The sequence below is a fragment of the Vipera berus genome (assembly GCF_964194415.1).
Source record: "Vipera berus genome assembly, chromosome: 2".
Taxonomy (NCBI): domain Eukaryota; kingdom Metazoa; phylum Chordata; class Lepidosauria; order Squamata; family Viperidae; genus Vipera; species Vipera berus.
The window spans coordinates 131408935-131421322 of record NC_138203.1 but is presented as its reverse complement, the minus strand read 5'-3'; the positions used below and the strand labels follow the sequence as shown (position 1 = coordinate 131421322).

General features: G+C 42.4%; 1 protein-coding gene across 1 annotated transcript in view; it reads right to left on the bottom strand.

The window, feature by feature from the left end:
• Window positions 1–801: 801 nt before the first annotated feature.
• Window positions 802–12388, bottom strand: part of LRP1 (LDL receptor related protein 1) — a 323131-nt gene continuing 311544 nt past the window's right edge. Inside the window, exons 83-90 of the mRNA XM_081319473.1 lie at window positions 11289–11462; window positions 10635–10796; window positions 9097–9271; window positions 8730–8834; window positions 8075–8139; window positions 6472–6562; window positions 4892–5039; window positions 802–3040 (exon numbers count right to left, since the gene is read on the bottom strand). Of these exons, the coding sequence (XP_081175599.1) occupies window positions 2900–3040; window positions 4892–5039; window positions 6472–6562; window positions 8075–8139; window positions 8730–8834; window positions 9097–9271; window positions 10635–10796; window positions 11289–11462 (1061 nt within the window). The 3' untranslated portion in view covers window positions 802–2899. The remainder of the gene's footprint in view (window positions 3041–4891; window positions 5040–6471; window positions 6563–8074; window positions 8140–8729; window positions 8835–9096; window positions 9272–10634; window positions 10797–11288; window positions 11463–12388) is intronic.

The following is a 12388-nucleotide window of genomic DNA, read 5'->3' as shown; positions in this document are numbered from 1 at the left end:
TTGTTACACTAGACAGGGAATTCCGAGAACTGTAGCTTCTCTACACACAAGACCCCACGTTGAGGAAGAATGCTACTAATCAAACAAAAGCTACAGACTCCTGCTTGACTCTTGCTAACTGCATGTCCGTGTGTGTGTGTGTGTGTGTGTGTGTGTGTGTGTGTTATGGCAACAGCGCAGAATGGGCTTGTCATTTTCTGGAATATTTTCTGACCTTTCAGTCTAGAATCCATCCCATATTACCCCACAAATCAACCTGACAACTACGAAAGCTTCCCTACACAGTTTTGGAGAGGGAGAAAAGATGACATCAAGGGGTTCAAATCTCAACTCAAGAGAAAGCAAATGTAAATCGGGGAGGCGATTTCTCTGTCTGCCTGATACCAAACTGAAGCAGAGCAAAACTTTGGAAAGGTTAGGGGCCAGGGGTGTCAAACTGCCGGCCCGCGGGCCAGATGCATCATGGTAAAAACGCGCCCACCCCATTGCCAGCAATGGAAAAAAAGTCACAATACATCACGACACATTCCCTGACGTTGGGAGTTTGACACCCCTGCCCGAGGCTGAGGCCGCCCAGACCATTTGCTTTCCTGAAATACGGGCATCTGCTGTTTAGTTGGGATTTTGTTTTCCTCCATGCCTTCAAGCTGACTCTTAAAAAAAAGTCCCTGCACTTTTCTTAGCAAGTTTTTCAGAAGTGGTTTGTCCTTGCCTCCTTCTTAGGGCTAAGTGTGAGTGATTGGCCCAAGGTCACCCAGCTGGCTTTCTGCCTCAGGTGGGGCTAGAACGTGCCACCTCCCAGTCTCTGGCCTGGTTCTTTAACTGCCAGGCCGCAAGTCGGCTTCCCTGCTGTTTGGGATACACGTGACAAAACTGTTCAGAATTTGCAATTTCCCATGGAATAAAATCAGCCCCAAATGAAATAAAAGAAGAAAGATTTAAAGGTGTTAAGTTTTTAAAAATTTTATTTATAACAATATCTGTTTTTTATTTTTAATGTTTTGTTTTTAGTTGTAAAGTAATCTGGCAAAAATTATTAAAACATTTGGGCCCCCTTCCCAGGGAAGAAAAAAAAATGAGGAGGAGACCTCCATCCCTCCCCCCCCCACCTACATGCGTGTAATTTCTACTATAAAAGCTAAGTTCATCTTATTTACTTCTGATCCAAGTTCATCTTTTTTTAAAAAACAAAACAAAAACAAAACCCAAACAAAACAGGTTGGAGAGAAATGAAAGTTGAAAATAACGTTTGAACCTCTTTCCAGAAATAGGAATGATGGAAATTGTGGTGATGGAGGGAGGGGGGGGGGAAGGTCAGAAAACGGGGGAAGAAATGGGAACTTTGTTGCAATTCACAATTTGTAAACTCTGCTTAGTCTTAGACACAGACACTAAAATAAAGTGAGATACAGTCAAAGTAATAATTCTCCAAAAAAAAAAAAAGAATATGGTTTCTGGAAATAAAATGCTTTTTGGGGGGGAAAAAATTAGCGGAAAGGTGAAAAGATACAAGAAAACCAGTTTGGGTGGTGGCTGACGGGATAAGAGTAGATTAAAATCGTACTGGTAGGAAAAAAGAAATGATTAAGGCGTTGCAAAGAGAAGATTAGACTGGCTGGGTGCTGTGAGAGAAAAGGCCATTGTTGGAAATACACAGGGAAAACTATTGGGGAAAAAAAATTAGAATGCACTTGATGGGAAGAACATTTACACCAGTGGTTCTTTAATTCAACTCTTAAGATAGCCAAGGGGCCTTTTGTGGACTTTTGGGTGATCTGTGAGGACCTGATGGAATACAGAAAGAAAACGTTGAAGGGTTGGCTTTGGGGTTTTTGTTTTTTTCCCCAATGACAAATGGTCAAATTAAGAGTCAGCTCCTTTTGCTCACTGGTCAAATGGAACTGCTGCCCAAAGGGGAAGGAGAAGCAGGCCAGGATAAGCTATTGCCACGTCTGCGCACTGCAGAGAAATCTGCTCCTTAAGAAAATCCTGATATAAGGCTTCTTTGTGTTTTTTTTAGGAGGTATCACAAAACTGAACAAGAATTTGAGGGTTCCTTGGGGAAACCACCTTATTTTTCACAAGGGATGAGTTCACAAACAGTACATCCACAGGTTACTGTGGGATTTTCTCCAACCCCAGTTTGTGATGGATGTGCAACTACCGACCCACTCCCCATTTTCTTCTCAAATGGGTCAGGTTTGTGGAGGGAGGAAAAAAAATTGTTCCAAGTTGACTTGCACACTAAGAACAAATGGAAACGAGCAAATTAAAATTGTGGTCCCCCAGAATTAAAGGATCACTGGTGTGTCTGTCATGGGTACCTCTTGTCCGACAAACCAATATTGAGCTATTGTCAATATTGGCATCATATTGTGATCCACATTCAGTGAAACCAAGTTTCAGTGTGCATGAGAAGGAAGATGTTGCCCTTCCCTACCAGATCTAACATGCACGTTTCAATATGGTTCATCTCCGACTTCTAGCAAGAGAAAGTCTTCCCCAAACATCTCCCTTGATTCATCAACAGCACCCTGAGAAGGGTGGGAAACTATTGCAAAACTTTAAAAGGCTAGCAGCCTAAAGCCGTCTGTAGAAGAAGCAGAAGTGGATTGATTTGTGCAGCAAGCAAAAAGATCCAGCCCTTTAATCTAAAGTGGGGTCTTCTTACAATTCTCCCCCTATTCCCTACATTGCCTTAACTTCAACCACCCCCGAGTCCAGTGACAGAGATTCAGTGGCTGGTAGATGAAAGGGAATATACAGGTAATAATACTGCTCACATATAAAAGTAATAATCCTTCATTTGTACATTTATACAGTATCTCTTGCTCCCTCCCCATCTGGTCTCTTTCCATCTGGTCTCTGGTCTTGGGCTGATGGCCCATTCCCCCATTCCTTATGCCAGGGGGTTGCCAAGGTCATCATCTGCACCTCTTGACAGCAGCTCCCGCTTTTCATCTGTGCTGGCTAGTGAATTGCGGCTGTTGTGGGCACCCATGTAGAGTGTGGCGTACACTGGGTTTGTGAAGTTTGTGGGCTAGAGGAGAGAAAGGGAAAAAAAGAGAGTAAGAAGATGGCTGGGAAACGGATAAGGCCAGTCTCTCTGATACTTCATCTTTTTGTTATCCCCACCATCATCACTATCTCAGAGCCTGTCGTTCCCTTCCTTCCCAACCACAGTATGGCAACAACTAGCGTGGCTTTAATACGGTTTGAATCTCATGTCAGAGCAGCACCTTTCTGTATTCGTGAAGGGAACATTATTATTTTTTTCAAGCCTCTCCATAATACTTGTTAAAAAAAAAGCTGCTTCTAGCTAGTGACACTCTTACGTGAAGACGTCTGACAAAAATGGGGCAGCTTTCATGAGCGCTGGAGAACTGCTGTTATTATTATTTAGATTGATAACATTTATAACATGTTATGAACATTCGGAAGCACTTATTCCAAATGCTTTCGTAAATCTGAGCATCCTTTTTATTTATCACTTAGTAGAGCTGCCCCTCTCACCAAAAAGTGACTCTGAGTGGCATACAACACTCAAGTGAAAAGGAAAACCAATCACTTATTCCTTAACGGCAATAATGCTGGAGAGATGGCATGGATCATTTCAGCGAAGGTGAGACCTAGCCACTTACAATCCAAAACTTGGGCTTTGGTCAAAGTTAATGGCTGTTCCACACTACATCCAGTTGCCTCCCTTCTCTGATTTAATTTGGTCATTCAAAATACTAATTGAAAAATGTATTGCTCAAATTGTTGGGGTTTGGGGGAATAACAAAGCAGATTACTAGTTGTTGTTTTTTTTGAAGTTACTATAAAAACACACCCCAATACTAAACAGTATTGTATGGTTAAGCATGAAAGTGGAAGATAATGCTGCTTAAGTTTTTCCAGTTCCCTGGTGCAAGTACATCCATTGCCAGGTAGTTTAAGGCTAATATTTCTGCCCAAACATCTGCCTTGGAAAACTGCTAACAATCTAGTTAGTAATAGGCTATAAACAAATGGGATATTAAGCCTTAAACCCGGAGCTAGTAGATGCCAAGGCTCCCGTAGTTTTCCCAGATACAGTCTACAGAAACACTAAATAAAACCTCCTTTTTAAATTGCAAACGTAAGATTTAACAGATTTGAAGTAGGTAAGGTGAAATTATTGAAGATTTGCAAATTTATGGTCATTTGAAAGGGGATATGTTTTCCAACACCCACGTCATTGTGCGAAAATCACACAATGGCATTTGATCTCTGTCCTCAAGGGCGGCCCTTTTAATCTATGAAGATCCTGGGATGGGAGGGGAACTGTTGGCTTCATGTCATAAAATGTGCAGTTGCATTTTGGGTATTAATATCAATTACAGGTAGTCCTTGACTTACGACCACGATTGAGCCCCAAATTTCTATTTGCCAAGCAAGACATTTGTTAAGTGAGTTTTGCCTCATTTTATGAACTTTCCTGCCACAGTTCTTAAGTAAATCACTGCAGTTGTTAAGTTAGTAACATGGTTGCTAAGGGAATCTGGCTCTTCCACTGATTTGGTTTGTCAGATCACAAAAGGTGACCATGTAACCCGGGGACACTGCACCACTCATAAAGATGAATCAGTTGCTAAGTGTCTCAGTTTGGATCACGTGACCATGAGGATGCTGCGATGGCCGTATGGAAAATGGCCATAAGCCATTTTTTCCCAGCTCCACTGTAACTTGAATGGTGACTAAGTGAGCTGTTGTAAGTTGAGGACCACCTGTATATTATCAACATGTGTAACTACAGATTGGGTCATGCAGCTTTTCCAGGCATAAGATTCTCCTATAATAATGATGGTGCACAACATCTTTGTGCAGTCTGGGGTCCTTTAATCATGTGCTCCCACTTCCTCTTCCAAACCTTATCAGGGTCCAGAGCAAAGTCAGCATCTAGCAGCTCCCCTACGTCATCTGCGTCGGGGTCCCCCTCATACATCTTGTAGGTAGGATTGCCAATCTCCACATTCATGGCTCCATTGGTCATGCGCTGGTGCTGAAAACCTTTGGCCCTGGATGAGAGACACAACAGGAATGAATGGTGTGTGTGTGTGTGTGTGTGTGTGTGTGTGTGTGTGTGTGAAACACCCATTGGTGGGCAACATCTGGCAAAGCAGTGTTACTGGGCAGGACCTGAACTGCAAATACTAGGTAGATGGGACAGAATTATGCACTAACTCGGCGATTGTGCTGCCCAAATTTGGGTTTGTTGAGATAGTTTAAATGCCTTGAAGGAACATGTGTAAAAGGATAGCGTCCTTAATCTCTTCTGCATGTATTGATTTTGTTCTGAAAATATCCTCTCCGGGGAAAAATGTTTTGTGTTTGCTGGAAATGGCTGTGTAAGGAAATGGAAACTTGGGTGTTATTTGTGAAATTTAGTTTGGCTCTCATAATAACGTTTATGCATATGATAAGGGAGGAATACAATGTTGGTCGATGCAGAAGAGTTTCTGTTGCAGAGTGACTTCATTTCATGGAAGGCCACTGATTAAAAAGGAAAAGCAACAGATATTTGCAACTAAGAGAAGGATGACTTGGGATGGAGAACAGTTTGCCTTGAATGTATCTAGCGCCCTTCCCAGTCTATATGGAAACCAGAAGGCACATATATTATCTTCCCTGTTTTCCACAAATGTGTATTTTGGTTTGCAGTTAAAAACGTTCACAATAGATGTATCGGGAAAATTCAGAGAAAATAGCACATTGGTGATAAATAAGTCGACACATATCTGGAAATTAGTAAATTTTCTCGCACCAATTTTTTTTTTGGGGGGGGGGAAAGTAATTTACAAATTAGTGCAGAAATGGAACAAATTAAGATAGGACTGGGAAAATTAGAAATTGAGGAATGGCAAATAGAACAAATTTTCAATCCCTATAAATCTCCCGATCCTGAACTTGATTTAGCTGTATGACAATATAAAAATAAAATAACTTTCTGCAGACTTGATTTGTGCTTATTACGATTTCTGCCTATTGTATCTTTTATTTAAGTTGCATTGCAGCATGGACTATCTGAATATTTCAGTGATGTTTCTTCTCTTAAGGTTTCCCTTTGTCTGAAGCCAAAGATTCATGCACTTTGGCAGAAGATTAAGATCTAAATATGCAAAAGAGACACCTTCTCCATCCATTTCCCCCAAGATAATCCAGATATTGTATTATGAGTCTACATGTACCGTAGTAGAAGATACTTCAATCCAATTTGGCGCCTGAAAGGAATTATTGACCCAAGGCAAATGTGTCACAGGTGAGGCCAGAAGTGCAACAAAGCAGCTTACAGACACAATCAAGGCTGGGAAGGTTTTTGCATCTGTCTAAAAGCTGGCTTATATAAGTAAATAATCCCGTATTTAAGAATAGAAACCCAGTCTATACTATGGTAGTTATACAGGACTTCTTAGACCATCTGCATTCGTTGTTCTGGAATGCCCAGCTTACCCTTTAATCCGTTTTTTGTACCAAACCACAGCACCAGCCACTAGTATTAGGAGCAGCAGCAGCAGAATTGGAATGACAATAGACACGGTTCCTAGAAAAAATAGGGAGATGTTGGTTGCCTCTGAAACCTAGAAAATATTCACCCTGCTCTGAACACGTGCACCACTTACCTTCTGTTTATATACGTCTCTTGATATTTATTTATTTATTTATTTATTTATTTATTTATTTATTTATTTATTTATTTATTTATTTATTTATGGGACTTATATCCCGCCCTATCTCCTGAGGGACTCAGGGCGGCTAACAACAACAAAACTTAAAGGTTTCTGTACAGTAAATTAAAATTAAAAATTGAAATAAATTAAAATAAATTAAAGAATAGAGTTAAAATTGTAAACATAATTAAAATCCCTGTCAGTCCAGGTCAGCCAGGTGGAAAATATTGCTTCTTCTTTTTTTTGCCAAATGATGACAGCAATAGATAACTATCTGAGAGAGTATATTCCTCTCCAGTTCCAAATGAGAGACAGTATGGTGTAGTGGGAAGGACTGTGGAGACCCCAGTTTTTCCTTCAGAAGCAAAGTGCCTTCTAAGCATGAGTATAACTTACTCTACCGTGTGATTATGCGGGTGCAAAAGTTAGGGAAGGGGAGACTCATGTCAACCACCTTAGAGCAAATAAACAGAATGACTTCTCTTTTGTAATGAAGAGATGGGGTTGCAATCTGGCAATGGCTGGGGCGGCAGTATTGCTCTGCCTGTCCACCCAACTCTTTGTTGCATTAACAGGTGTGGGGGCATATGCCTTTAATTTTTACATCCTTCGTTACTGAACTTCTGTCGTCTAGTCTACAGAACTCACAGCAGCTCCAGAATGAGAACAGTGAAAATATTATCTGTTCTCCCTAGACCAAACATGTCAAACACAAGGCCTGGGGGCTGGATCCAGCCCGCGAAGTGGTTTCGTGTGGCCCGTGAAGCCATCCTGGAAACAGTGAGGGAACGGCCCCCACTGCCTTGGCCCTGGCCCAGAGACCCTCCTTCTGCCAGAGACCCTCAGATCTGTCCCACTCCTGCCCAGGCCCCCATAGGCACCCTTGATGCGAACGATGTAGAGCTGGCCACGCCCACCCAGTAGGCCATATGCACTCTAGCCACGCCCACCCAGTAGGCCACGCCCACCCTGGCCCTACCCACCCAACCCCCTGAGGGCAACCGCAATGCTGATGCGGCCCTCAATGAAATTGAGTTTGACACCCCTGCCCTAGACTATGGTTATCTTTCTAATCATTTCAATGGCACCTTTTGCAGAGGAACCACTCTTTGCTAATGCCAGCAAAACCGGCTGACTATCCTCCTATCATCTCACCAGAGCTGGAGAGATAATCTTAGTGGATCTCTCCACACCTAAATAGAGTGGGAGGCAAACTCTGAGACACTGAAACACCGTGAGTCACATTGTCTGCTTGATTTGAAACCTTATCAATTTTTTCTACAAACAGATGATCTCCAATCTCCCAATCTCCAATCTTTTCAACACACACAGAAACACAAACCAGTCCCTATGACAGTCATGTCTGATCTCCCCGCTCTACTTACGGCTGCTTTGTTGCACACTGTTCACAGATTTCTCACAACGCTCCCCAGTCATTTCCAAAATACACCTGTAGAGTGAGAAGCAAAAAAAAACCTAAGTATGGTGGATGCAAGATAAACCCAATAAGGACAGCTCCTTTGAGCAGGGAAGATGCTGGCAGGAACTCTGGGCAATATTGGGATGAAACTAACTGAGAGAAGAATAAATCGGGGCCAGTTTACCTGAATTATGTAGCTTACATGAGTTATGCAGAGCCATGGTGGCGCAGTGGTTAAAATGCAGACTGACTCTGCTCACTGTCAGGAGTTTGATCCTGACTGGCTCAAGGTTTACTTGGCCTTCCATCCTTCCGAGGTCAGTAAAATAAGGACCCAGATTGTTGGGGGCAAGATGCTGACTCTGTAAACCACCCAGAGAGGGCTGCAAAGCGGTATATAAGTCTAAGTGCTATTAACAACTACTGTAAATGATCTTAATTCTAAGGCAATAGGGCAATATTCCAAGAATATCGTTAGAATGGAAACAAAGAACTGGGTAACAGGATGACATGGGAAATCAACTCCCATTATCATTCTGGAAAGTGGTAAGTATTCATCTCTTTTATCCTGAGCACAGGGGCATATCCCTTCCGTCACTCCTAGTTTCCTGCCTACTCACTGGCACTCTGGCATGGACGTTTCAGCATTCATGGTGCATGTCCCTCCATTCATGCAGTAGTTGTTGCAAGTCAAACAGCTGGGGGCCATCTTGCCGTCAGGGCAGCTGCAAAGGTCAAAGGGAAGCGTGGTCAATGGAACCCAGGTTTCTTACCCTGATTCTCAAGTCTTTCAACATTTCCAACATTTCGCAAGATGTTAGCTACTGACAGACTTTTGCCCTGGCCCCATTGTCCTAGCCATTTCTCTTCCTTCCCTCCCTTCCTTCCTGTACTTGGTACAGCTGTTCCCTCTACAGCCCCAAACCACTTTGACTCTCCTTGTTCCACACCCATCAGCACTTCCCGCAACAAATCCCACCTACTTACACGCAGGTGACATTGCCGGTCTGCTTGTTGATGGAGCATTTGCCCTTGAGACAGCGGTCACACTTGTCATGCTGGCAGCGGTCACCGTAATAATTTGTTGTGCAGCGGCACTGCTGAGTCCCAGAGGCTGTCAAATGGCACACGCCATTATTTTCACAGTAGTTTGAACAAAGGCCTGAAAGTGCAAGAGAGACGGTGGCGTAAGAGGAAAGGATTCATTCCAGATTCACAGCAGAGATTCCTCCTTAGCCTGGTATTCACAAACAATTGACTGCCCGCTCACTCGGAATCTTTTCTCTCTTATATGCCATCGATTAGTTATTATTAAATGATGATGTTATTTTAAAAAGTGCTAGCCCATTAAGGATGTGCACAGCAGTTCACTCATTTGCAAAAAGAATGCTCCAGACAGCTTTGGCACGTCCCAGTCTTCCTCTACGGCCCACCCACCCCCCGCCACACACACACAAAAGAACATGGTAAATCTCTTTCAGAACATGCCGTTCCCTGAATGGTTTAATGGTTTCCAGAAATAAGTCGTCTGAACTGGAAGCTGTTTCAAAGGATAATCCAATTCTGAAACAGGCCTGACTCATCTGGAATGCCACTTAAGATCCTTCCAATTCACAGGATTTTGACTTCCAGAAACCCTGGCACGGTCCAAAGAGGAAATGGAACTCTCTGAAGTTCTCTGGCATGTTTGCATCCAATATCAATGAGTTGTGCAAATCTTCATGGAGTGCTCAAAGATTGGGAACGTGAACCCAGGACTACAAGCACACTCCAAATGTGTGTATTTACTCTACTGATAGATTAAGCAAAGTGACTCTATATTGCATGGAAAGATAACAGCAATTCTTGGCCAGAAATGTATAGATTCTCCATTCAATTTCACCTTCACTGTTGCTACCCACCCCAAGAAAGATCCAAGGAGGCAAGGCGGGGATTTCAGCTCCAACTTCCTGGAGTTGGAAAAGACTGCCTGGCTACACTAGTTGATCTCTCTGTACTTCCTTCCTTTGGTTAGAATTTGGGGTATTCTTGGCAGGGGCTGATGGGCAAACTCTGCCCTTTGAAACCTTCAGGACATCCCCTAGGACTGTAGTGGCGAACCTATGGCACGTGTGCCACAGGTGGCACGCAGAGCCCTCTCTGTGGGCACGCGCACCGTCGCACCAGTCCTAGGCCTTCAGCTGGGTTTTATAAAACCTTTTCGCTTTAGGCCTCGGCTGCCGTGTGCAAAAAAAAAAAAGGGGGGGGGTTTCAATCAATCAATCAATTTCAACTTCTCGCGGGAAAAAAAGTTCTTGCAAAGTTGGAATTGATTGATTGAACTTTTTAGTCCCACCCAGTCTGCCGTTACCACCACAGCCATGCCCACCCAATGGGCCAGGCCCACACAATTGGCCACACCCACCCAATGGGTCACGCCCACCCGGCACCTGACGATACATAAGTGGGTTTTGGGTTGCATTTTGGGCACTCGGTCTCTACAAGGTTCGCCATCACTGCCCTAGGACTTGCTTGGGAATACTTACGAAACTGGCACTTGTCACCCACGTAACTCTCTGGGCAGCGGCAATTTGGCTGATTGCCCTGGTTGACTGTACAACTGCCGTTGTTAAGGCAGTAATCCATGCACACCGGCTTGTTGCACTGAGAACCAGTAAAGCCATTGGGGCAGCGGCATGTTGGCATTCCTGGGTGGATGGGAAGAAAGAGGATGTCAATTAAGTGTGGTTTTGATTTTGCAGAGGGCTTCCCGGCCAACAACAAAAGCTTTACAAGGCAGCCACCTGAATTCTTGGAGCAAACCAAGCATTTGACTGAATGCCCACGTGGACTGTCAGATGTTTTCCATGGCTCAGAGTCTCCATGCATTTCAATTGGAAAAGTAGAAAATCATTAAAAAAATTGACTCCACAGAGAAACCAGACACATTTACAAACAATTTTCCTTTGTGGGGGGGGGGGGAAATACTGTGGTTTAAAATATAGGGAAACAATAGTAGAAAAAAAAATAAACAGCAAAGCAAGGGATATGTTGGTGTCTAATCGCATTTGTATCCAACGGAGCAGTACTATAATTTTTGTTGGTTTTGTAAATCCAGGGCTTTCCACTTTGCTTCTTCTCCCTGTATTCGTAAAATTCTGGGCATGCAACTCTTCTTGTAAATTTTTATAACAACTTACCAGATAAAGAAGCAGCACAAGTGCCTCCATTCTGGCAATAGCCAAAGCACTGGTCTTGCTGGCACTTGTCCCCGGTGTAACGTGGCTGGCACCGGCACTTGGGCTGCTTCCGTGCATTGAGGAAGCAGCTGCCACCATTGAGGCAAACGAGATCGCAAGTGTCAGTGGCTGGAACTGAAGAATAAAGCATGCAAAGTCATGAAAAGCGGCTCCTTCTTACATTATTATTATTATTATTATTATTATTATTATTATTATTATTATTATTATCATTATTATTATATTTATTATTATTATTATTATTATCATTATCATTATTATTATCATTATCATTATTATTATCATTATTATTATATTTATTATTATTATTATTATTATTATCATTATCATTATTATTATATTTATTATTATATTTATTATTATTATTATTATTATTATTATTATTATTATTATTATTATTATTATTACGCTGTTTTAATAGCATCACCAGTGCTTAACATTCTTACAAGCAAAGAATTTCCTTCTCCAAAGAGCTCAGAATCCAGACTGACTTGTGGAAAAGTAACGGAGGAAAGTAGCAGCATGTATTTCTGTCGAGATACTAGAACGCTTCTGATATATTCTTGCACCCCTTACAAAATTTTGAAATAATGAATTATGCACACACACTATAATTTTGAAACTTCTCAACCCAAGCTTTTGCGGCCCTTGGAATATCGTCTTGCACTCCCAGGGGGTCTGAGCACCCTTGATTGGGAACTCCTGATGGAACAGAAGGATTAGTTCCAAGAGTTCTTTACATACACAAGGAATGCACGATTAAGCAACACAGGTTCTGGGAACCAAGATCTGATGAAGTTTCTCCTCATTCATATTAAAGAAGACCCAAGATTTGGGTAGACATTACAGCTGATAACTTTACTGAGAGCAAGTAAATAAGATGATGTTTCTGTGCCAGGAGAAGACTTCAATTTCAAAATGTATAACCCCAGCCCACATATAAATTTTACACTGCACAGATCCTCAAGAGAAGTTACTACTTTCATTTTTTAACGACATAACTAAACTGGCCAGCTACAGATCCAACGGAAGAGTCTACA